The 10,828-nt window shown below is 40.2% G+C and overlaps 1 protein-coding gene across 1 annotated transcript; it reads right to left on the bottom strand.

Moving 5' to 3' along the window:
• Positions 1–376: 376 nt before the first annotated feature.
• On the bottom strand, positions 377–10,547 carry LOC126819514 (pancreatic triacylglycerol lipase). The gene is made up of 9 exons (XM_050547639.2): positions 10,390–10,547; positions 8,341–8,624; positions 7,677–7,905; positions 7,098–7,217; positions 5,696–5,821; positions 4,767–5,000; positions 3,943–4,057; positions 3,083–3,256; positions 377–534 (listed from the first exon to the last, which is right to left on the bottom strand). Exons 1-9 carry the CDS (start codon positions 10,439–10,441, stop codon positions 453–455), a joined length of 1,416 nt encoding a protein of 471 aa, XP_050403596.1. The 5' UTR covers positions 10,442–10,547; the 3' UTR covers positions 377–452.
• Positions 10,548–10,828: the final 281 nt, after the last annotated feature.

Here is a 10,828-nt window from a genome sequence, read left to right as displayed (position 1 = left end):
TAGGGGCCCAAAGTAGAGCCAATTGCACGATGCACAGTAATCTAACTCACGGTCGTTTGGAACAGCTGATACATGTACATCAGCTTATAATAATTCTACAGGCCATAACTGGAACACTTTTGGGCCTTTAAAAATCAACAAATACCGATTATCAGTTTGCAAGAAACAACGTCTAGGCTCTCGGATGGGACGAAAAACTGAGGACCCGTGTTCACGTTGGTGTGCACGTAAAATCATAACAGACAGTTGGAATTCGAAATAAGAGTACACCGTAGCCCGGATGTCGCGGGAAAAAAATAGGACGTTAATTCCCCAGTTCATTTCAGAAAATGTAAGCATATTCTGGCCAATAAGAATTAAATAGTAACCAATAGAGTAAAACAGAGAAATTTATTTTTACAGACATTTTAAACCAATTTCCATCTTTATACGTTCTATAGAATTCATCTTTACTATGTGCAATGTTGTCTACTTCCATTTTGGAGCTTCGCATAACTTCCACTTCTTATCCACTTGGGCTGACAAAAATAGACCCTGGAAAGAAAACCATCAAATAAATACATGTATATACACCGGATTTATAGTTGACAGTTAAAATTAAATCAGAAGGTCTAAAAACATAAACAAAGCCCATACTTAAAGTCTAGGTGCGTGATTTTATGGAAGACCAAACAGGTCTTTATTCAGAGTTCCTAATTCTTAGTTCTTAATTCATAGTCCTTAATTCGCCATTAATGTATGGTGACTTAGTGTATGCCAGACTGATTCCCGCTCATGTCGTCATGATGTTCCGGTTCGATGAATTATAAAAGAAATGTTTTTGGAGACATGTTGTGCAAGATTTGTATTTGGAGATTTGTATTTGGAAATTTGTTGTTCGAGATTTGTTTTTATTTGTATGTATCTGATGAAATGTAAATGTAGGCTAATTTTTTTGATTTTCTAAATTAATATTTTATCTTTATATTAAACTACAATTAGATTCTTAAAAAATACAATTTACAAATCTGATATGACAAATGCCTGATTTGTAAAGCTAATATTGATTTTAAGATACAAATGTCAATTTTAGTGTAAAAATGTCGAAATACGGCAACAAATGAAGAACTAAGAATTAAGAACTATGAATTTAGTACTAAGACTTAAAGATACATTATGTAAGATTTGGATAAAGAGCTAGACATTCTTGCTATAATAGTTCGAAAATAGATCATGTAAAATTAATAATTTGAATATTTCATTCAAATTACTCTATTGCGAGCAAAGATATTATAGCAGTTGAAGGTTTGACAAGACGTGTGCAATAATTTCAACCACCATACTGGTTGTTGGAAGCTAAATCTCGCTCCTCCACTTTTAAATTAAATTAAAATATGGCCGAACCATTCCAATCTATTTAATATTGGAGAAGAGAAATCCGATGCCATCGAGAGTTGATTAGGGCCTGGAACAGTTAATTAATGTCTAATTAATAATTCAGAAAACATTTCAGGCCTAAAGAAAGACCCGCAATAGGCAGATTTAGCTCTTGCATAATGTATGTTTAAGAACACTGAATAAAGAGCTATAGGAATCACTTGCAAACTACAATATTTTGAAAGATGGATCCCTAATTTGGGTACCATTCCAAACATGGTTCTATTCCGCTCAGAATGTACAAGATATGCAAAAATAGAAATTTCATTGATCTGCGTTGTTGGCTATGTAATAAGCCCGCCGCCATTTTGTTGTCCGCGAAAGTGAGTAAGACGCTGGCTCGCTAGTCTGGGGTTTGCGGGTTCGATCCCTTGGCAGTTGCAAAATTTCCCTCATAGCCCAGTCGGAGAAGAACAGTAGGATGTTAAAAAACCATTTCATTTCCAAATGCCACTTAAAGCTACATTATGTAGGGTGGTTGTATGGCTGAATGGTTAGCGTGCGCGCGCTGTATCATAAAGTCTGTCATTGAGTCGACTGGCGTGGTTTCGAATCCCCGGTTGTACGTGACAAGGAGTAGGGTCGCCTGTCCAACCTCGTGGGTTTTCTCCGGGTCCTCCGGTTTCCTCCCACTGCTAAAGACTCCTATGCGCAAGCGAATGGTTGAAATAAAAATAAACCATATGTTAGTCCCAAAATGACCTAGTTTGTGTCGAGTGGACGTTAAACCCCATTTATCTCTCTCTCTCTCTCTCTCTCTCTCGCTACATTATGTAAGATTTAGATAAAGAGCTGGCCGGAGGAGCAGGCAAGATTCGCCTGGGAATTGAAATGTGTTGGCCACACAGCTGTTGTTGTTCTTGTTTATTACATCCGCTTCTACCAAGGGTGATATCGCAGACAAGTTGTCTTATTTTCAATTTAATTATCTTAGCGCGCGTGCAGGGGTCTTTCCTGTGGGAGAACACCGGGGTACACGTAGTAAACCCACGAGGTTGAGAAGGCAGCCCTATCTCCAAGCCACATTGGCTAACACCAGTCACCAGAGATCGAAACCACGACCGCAAACCAGAATTGACCACCCAGCTAGAGTTCTGGGCGGCACCGCTGCTATCCTGGCAATATAATCCACGATAGCACACTTCGTAAGTCCGGTAGGTGCAGCATATTAAGACGTTTTAACCCCATTTCATTACATTTTAAACATGCATTATGCAAGAGCTAAATCTGCCTATTGCAGGTCTTTCTTTAGGCCTGAAATGTTTTCTAAAGTATTAATTAGACATTAATTAACTGATCCAGGCCTTAATCAACTCTAGATGGCATCAGTTTTCTCCGATATTAAAAAGATTAGAATGGTTCAGCGATACTTTGATTTAATCAAATATGAAGGACCGAGACTTAGCTTCGATCAACCAGTACGGTGGTTGAAATTATTGCAGACGTCTGCCAAACCTTCAAAGACTAATATCTTCGCTTGCAATAGAGTAATTTGAATGAAATTTTCAAATTATTCATTTTACATCATCTACTTTCGAACTATTATAGCAAGAATGGCTAGTTCTTTATCTAAATCTTACATAATGTATCTTTAATTTTTAGTAAAACCTCAGCCGAATACGAAAAATGTTCGTGGTCCCCTGAATAAATTATTTTAGATACTCACCGTCTATCGTTTTTAAGAGAGTGTGCGATGGCTTGTTTCACAGTTATGCTTGACCTATAACCCCAGAATGAGTAGCTTGCGCGATCAAAGGTCAAGGACAGTTTCTGTATTTGACCTATATGGGCACTGGAGACAATCATTTCTCTAAACGTGTGGTCTGCTGGTGTTGATTCACTGAAAAATAAAATCATATTAAAGTCTACAACATCTCCGCGAAGCTACAACAACTGACGCACACGAAGGTTAACATTTAAAATGTTTAGAAAAATGGAACTAAATTTCATTGCTACATGCTATTATGAACAAAATTTCAATTATTTTAAAACAATTTTTAAAATCGTTTTAAACTGGCCCCTAGAAACACTCAACCGATGTATGTGAAGGTATGTATTAACGGTTACTTGTTGCAACAATCGTGTTAAATGTTACTAGTCGTATCTTTTAAAAAATGAAATGAAATGGGGTTTAACGTCCTACTGTTCTGCTCCGAACTGGGCTAATGAAGACGGGCATACGCCATACAGTGTGTTATGAGGGAAATTTTGCCCGGACAGCAACACTACCGCCTACTCTTATATTGAATTCCAACTGTGGAATCTTTTACGTGCACGCCAATGTGTACATGGGACCTCGGTTTTTCGTCCCATCCGAACGACTAGACAGCTGTCCTTGTGCAGCCCTCCGTACTGCATCACTGACAAGGGGGAACCACGCCAGAAAATCTGGATGAACTTTCTCGGCCAATGCAGGGATCGAACACCCGACCTCCAGACTAGCGATCCGGCGTCTTACTCCCTTAGCCACCGCGATCCCCTTATTAGTCGGATATTAGTCGTAACTGCTAATGTTTGCAAACTTACGTGTTAAAAGTTACCGGCTGTGTTGCACCTTGAGATCCAATCAGTCTAACGGTTATCTCCCCTGCATCACTGTATGACGTGTTGGTCAATTTTAATTCGATGTAATAATGGTAGCCTGTATAAGGGAAGAAAAACAGATAAAACAAACCTTTTATTAAAAAAAACCGAGGTCCCGTGTATACATTGGCGTGCGCGTAAAAGATCCCTTGGCATTTGAAATTCGATAGAAGAGTAGGCCGTAGAGCTGCTGCCCGGGCAAAATTTCCCTCATCGCACACTGTATGGCATACACCCGTCTTCATTAGCCCAGTCGGAGCATTTCATTTCATTTTAAATTCAATATGGTAGCTTTCACACAGCGCTAATATCCCATCACGTTTTGATTAAATACCCCCTCCCTCCACCCGAAAAGCATGAAGCTCGTGGTTCATAGTTTACTCTTTTGAGTGCAAGGAGTAAGTGGGGAATGGTTGGTGGGTAGCCGAATGGTTAACGCATGCGCGTTGTATCACAAGGTCTGTCTTCAAGGAGTAGGGTCGCCTGTCCAACTTCGTAGGTTTTCCCCGGTTTGCCGGTTTCCTCCCACTACTAAAGATCCATATGTTAGTCTCGAAATGACCGTGTGTGTGTGTGTGTCCCCTCCCTCTCTCCCTCCGTTACCCTTGTTCGTGCAGGTAAAAGAATGGTAGGTGGAAAAGCTGCTATACGACCCCCCCCCCATAGCACACTGTATAGCGTATACACATCTTCCTTAACCCAGTCGGAGCAAAACAGTAGGACGTTAATCCCATTTCATTTCATTTTCTAAAAATTAGTAAGCATACCACAGTAAGGTGATCTGTCCGATGTTTTTAGATAAAATGTCCCCTCTGATTTGTATCCATCGGAGTTAAGTCCCATGGAAGGACAAAGCCGGTTTCCACAACTAGTACATCGACCACCTTCAAACTCAGTCATTGACGTACACGGGTAGGCTTTAAAGGGACACTCCGTTGTTATTGATTCTATAAACAGATTAAAGGCACGATCATGGCTACAGCCCAAAGATTTCTCAGCACCTAGAAATATAAAACAAGGTTATTGTTAGCCCATTGTCAGATTTGGGTAACATCTATAATTTGTATTGACGTATCATATTTATAAATTATCGTCACCAAAAGAGGTATTGAGATTCCTCAGCGAACATACAAAAATGTCATTCCTTCCCGTCAGCAAATTAGCAGTCAGAACCAAAATATGGACGCAAGAGAGGGAAATCAATTAACCCTTTTCTTATGAAAATGTGAGGCGAGGAAGATATGAACTGATATTCCTTTCAGAGATTCAACTTTCACAATATTGTAGTTTACACAGGATTCCAGATCTTTCAATTCGTCGTATCTTTGACAATACTGAACGGACTTGAATCATTCCATAAACTGACATCCCTGTTAGAGATTCATCTTTGACAATACTGAACGGTCTTGAACCATTCCATGGACTGACACTGGCTTGAACCATTCCATGGACTGACATTCCTGTTAGAGACTTATCTTTGATAGTACTAAACGGACTTGAATCATTCCATGGACTGATATTCCTGTTAGAGATTCACCTTTGACAGTACTGAACGGTCTTGAACCATTCCATGGACTGACATACCTGTTAGTAATTCACCTTTGACAATAATTAAACGGGATTCTAAATCCCTAAAATGGCGACCAGTGGTCCTGTAATGACTGTTTAAGTATTTCCAAAGTATCAATAGACCTACTGTCAAATCCACGATTGAAAACACTGGACATAAGATCTTCGTAGGTTTCTCCACCACAACCAGGTTGATGTGTTCCACCATTAGGATAGAAATCAATATGACCAACCGGTGTTAGCATACCATAACCTTTAAAATAATAGTAATAAACTGTGACGGGAAGATAATGGTGTATGTTGTTTTTGATGATGATGATGATGACGATGGACATATTATTGTTGATGATGATGATGGATAGATTGTTTTTGATGATGGTGATGGGGCATGGTGTTGTTAATGGTGGCGAAGACGACGATGATGATGATGATGATGATGATGGAGACTTAGGTTATGTTTATTAAGTTGATGGATGGAACAGAACATACAAGTTAAGAGTGGCGTGACTACAATTAAGAGAAAATGATTTTACCTTTAGGTTATATAATATTTGCTATTGTTCATGCTACTACTGCGGCGGCAGCTATCGTTTTGTTTTATCTTGGACCCACCAAGAAGCTAGTCCGGTTTAGGCGAAGCTATGTAATGAAAGATGATTGGATTAAGCTTCCTACTTTACAAAACCAACCGGAAAAACTTAACACAGCGTGTCATAAGGGACATTTGACCTTGATAGCGGTATTTATGTTGCCTATTCTTCATAGAATTTCAACTTCCAAAGGATCGCACGTGCAAGACAATGGATACACAGGTGGACCTCAGGGTTTTCATACCATCCAAATTACTAGATGCTTTTCCTTGCCAGCTCCACACAACCTTCTCGGCCAACAGCGGGGCTGAACCCAGGATACTCTGGTTAGTGGACCAGTGCCATTCTCCCAGCGAGCTAATACAGTAGGGTAGACATCGGGAGAAATAAAGTAGAGTGGGCGCGATTATGTTTATGAGAATCGTATTTTACCACTAAATGTATTAAGATGATAGAATCAGAACAATCTGATTAAAACACATTTCGTTTCGTTTTTTATAGTTCAAAATTTCGTTTTACTTGTCTTTACTACACTAGGATCTGGAAGAGTTGTTATATAACCCGCGTTCTGGATAATGTGAGGGATTAACCAATGAAACGGTCTGTTACGGCGTGCGGTGCACGGAGCTGTGGGTAAACCACTAAAAACGCCAACACTGATTGATTAATCAATATCAGACGTCAAAGGTCAAACGTGACCTTCCAGTACAGCCTGTCAGGTCTTCGTGTAGTGTAGGCTATCGAAAGGATAAAAAAAAACGAAACAAAATATATATCTGTATTTTAATCAGATTAGAATCAGGGAGAGATAAAGAAGAAGGAATGTTGCTATGGATACCAGAATTATATCTTACCACTAAATGTATTATATAAGATGATAGAATCAGGGAGAGATAAAGAAGAAAGGATATTGCTATGGTTACCAGAATCATATCTTACCACTAAATGTATTATATTGAGAACCATCAGTATGAATGACGTCAACATATCTAGCATCAGATTTATCCAATCTAACTAAAATATCTGTCCCTTCAAAACTGGGTTTAGCAGGATCCAGACCTAGTATTAGGAAAACAATCGTATTCATCATTATTAAGACAGAACACCATCCACATTTTAAGATTGTTTGACTGGGACTAAAATTGACATTTGGAATAATAATCGGATATATCATTATTACATTTAAAATTGTTTAGAAAATATAAAATTCCTCGGTTACAAAGCTGGGTCCTCAATGTAGTTATTGTTCAATCAACACAAGAAACAGCAGGTTATCAAGCAGTCTTTCAAACGAGTCCTGGACCACAGATATGGGCACCTCCAGAAAAACATTTTCTTTGGGTTCAGAATACTCGGGGTTCTAGTACTACAGTGATGTAATCAATGCCGGCTTTGAAGGTCAATTAAAATTCAAATGCCCCCCCCCCATTCACATACACCCCCCCCCCCCCCTTCCGCTCCCAAAACAAACAAACTCACAACAGTCATATTAAATGAGCAATTTGAATTTTTACTTGCCTGTAATTCTACCTAAACCAACAATGGCGTCTCCAGCATACCCTGCTACATGTGCCCCTAAACTGTGCCCTATTAAATGTATTTTACGTGGTGAGGTATATGTCATATTGATTAGGGTGTTTACCATCAGGGCCACCTCGGCCCCGACAACCCTGGTATTAGATGCTGCCTGTCGGTAGGGGAATCCAGCACCTTGTCCCCATCCTACCACTATTACATTCACAGGTGACTGAAATAATTAAAAGTACACCTTTAAAGATACATTATTGGACATTCGATAACGAGTTGGCAGTTCTCACTATAATAGTTAAACACTAGATAATGCAAAAGCAATTTGCTGAAAATTTCATTCAAATTGATCCACTATGAACCGAGAACTAAGCGATTGAAATTTCCGCCTAACCTCGATCATCATTACTAAAGTCAGTACGATAAACAGCATAGTCTCGATTATCCATTTAATCGTTAAATCGTGAAGGAAAGTTATGCAGTAAATCGGCTCATAATCCACTAAAGATCGCAGGCTAGCGATGCCATCTAGAGTTAATAATTAATAATTTAGATAACATTTCAGGCCTAAAGAAAGACCTGTAATAGACAGATTTAGCTCTTGCATAATTCTATTCCATTGAATTGTAATCTGTGTTTTCGTTCTTTCCCCTACCTTTGTTAAGAATGCTCCGGCTGCTCGATGTAACCAATCCACGTTCCAATCCTGCATGAAGCCATGGATGATGAACTTCGTCTCTTCATGTGGGTTAAATCCAGTCAGGTCGTCAGTTGTTAGTGTGAGTGGTTGAACTGGATTCTGGCTGGTGTACAGTTTAAATACTGTGCCGATAAACCCCGGGTCTTGGGGGAACATCCCTGTGTTGTTAAAAGGTGACTGGATACTAAAACAGCCTAGTCGGGGATAACAAGTCCTACTTCCATTGCTGTAAACACTAACTACAAAAAAGGATTTAGGCTATGATTAGAAAGTACAAGACAAAGATTTCAGCAGCATGATCTTTCAAAATTGGATGGTTGGATGGCCGAATGGTTAGCACGTGCGCGCGCTGTATCACACGGTCTGTCATTGAGTCAACTGGTGGGGTTTCGATTCCCTGGTTGTACGTGACAAGGAGTAGGGTCGCCTGTCCAACCTCGTCGTTTTTCTCCGGGTCCTCCGGTTTCCTCCCACTGCTAAAGACCCCTACGCGCAAGCGAATTATTGAAATAAAAAATTGAACCATGTGTTAGTCCCGAAATGACCTAGTTTATGTCGAGTGGACGTTAAACCCAATCTCTCTGTCTCTTTCAAAATTCAAAGACTGCAACGAATAAGCTCCTTACATTACAACCCGATATCAATACAATTCTATATTTCGTTTCGTTTTTTATACTTTCGATGGCCTACACGGACAAGTAAAACCGAATTTTAAAGTATAAAAACCAAACGAAATAGGATCTGTGTTTTTATCAGATTGAGCTCCTTACTAAAAGGCTAGTAGTGGGTGGAAGAATCCCTGGAACGGTGTAGGTCAGTGTGGATCACAGTAATACCGAGGAGGCCAAAAGGGGGCGCTCCTCCTTTTTTAATAAAAAATCAATACCAAAATATAATCCCCCAGCAACACACCAGACAAGACTGCAGTAGAGTAGTAGTGGTTTTAATACCAGAAGGCGTTTCGCGCGCAATGCCCTTAATCAACTGGATTTAAAATAATCCCTACAGTTTTTGCTTTATATACTAAACTATGGCGAATGCGCGCTTAGTGAAGGCTTAATAATCCTTTATAGTACGGGGGGGATGGATGGCCGAATGGTTGGCACGTGCGCGCGCTGTATCATAAGGCCTGTCATTGAGTCAACTGGCGTGGTTTCGAATACCCGGTTGTACGTGACAAGGAGTAAGGTTGCCTGTCCAACCCCGTGGGTTTTCTCCGGGTCCTCCGGTTTCCTCCCACTGCTAAAGACCCCTACGCGCAAGCGAATTATTGAAATAAAATTAAACCATATGTTAGTCCCGAAATGACCTGTTTGTGTCGAGTGGACGTTAAACCCATCTCTCTCGCTCTCTCTCTCTCTCTCTCTCTCTCTCTCTCTCTCTCTCTCTCTCTCCCTTTATAGTACATAAAACAAAAACTGTCCAGGGATCTTTTACGTGCACGTCAATATGTACGCAGGACCTCAGTTTTTCGTCCCATCCGAACGACTATACTTTATCCCTTGTCAGGTTCTTCATCCTGTACCACCGACATGGGAGAACCAGGCCTGTAAATCACGATGAACTTTCTAGGTCAGCCCCGCAATCGAACACTGGAGCCCATTTCTTACTCAATGAGCCACCGCGACTCCAAAATCAGTAGAGAGAGAGAGAGAGAGAGAGAGAGATGAGAAATGGGGTTTAACGCCCACTCGACACAAACAAGGTCATTTCGGGACTAACATATGTTTTTTTAGAATTTTATTTCAATAATTCACTTGCGTGTAGGGGTCTTTAGCAGTGGAAGGAAAGCGGAGGACCCGGAGAAAACACACGAGATTGGACAGGCGACCCTACTCCTTGTCACGTACAACTGGGTAATCGAAACCACGCCTGTCAGAATAGGTCGATCTGAATAATGTTGAGCCCCTGTCGGCTTTCAACATGCGAGCCGAATCACTCTCTAAGCTTTGATACAAGTCTCTCAACAAATTAATATCCAAGTAACTATATAAAGACACCTACCGATTTCTATGAAAAAGAGAAAAACTCCAAATAATCCCATGTATTTTCTCATATTGTCTTTTTCCCCGTTATAATCTCTGTAGAAATTATTAGTAGGTGGACTGTCCTCTAGAAGAATTTATTTAATTTTGTGGTCTGTCAAGGACCGTTGTTTGACCGTTGATATATGGGTCAGTTAAGTTGACGAGGATGTACGGGTGGTTACGGAAATATTAAGAGTCTTGCATCCGAGTCTACTTCACATCAAATTTTCGTAACAGAGTTATTAATTAAAGGGACATTATAACACGCCCACTCGACACACACTAGGTCATTTCGGGACTAGCATATGGTTCAATTTAATTTCAATAATTCGCTTGAGCGTAGGGGTCCTCCGCAGTGGGAGGAAACCGGAGGACCCGGGGAAAACCCACGAGGTTGGACAGGCAACACTACTCCT

Source organism: Patella vulgata, chromosome 4 (assembly GCF_932274485.2).
Source record: "Patella vulgata chromosome 4, xgPatVulg1.2, whole genome shotgun sequence".
Classification (NCBI taxonomy): Eukaryota; Metazoa; Mollusca; class Gastropoda; family Patellidae; genus Patella; species Patella vulgata.
This window is presented reverse-complemented; position numbering and strand designations above follow the sequence as displayed.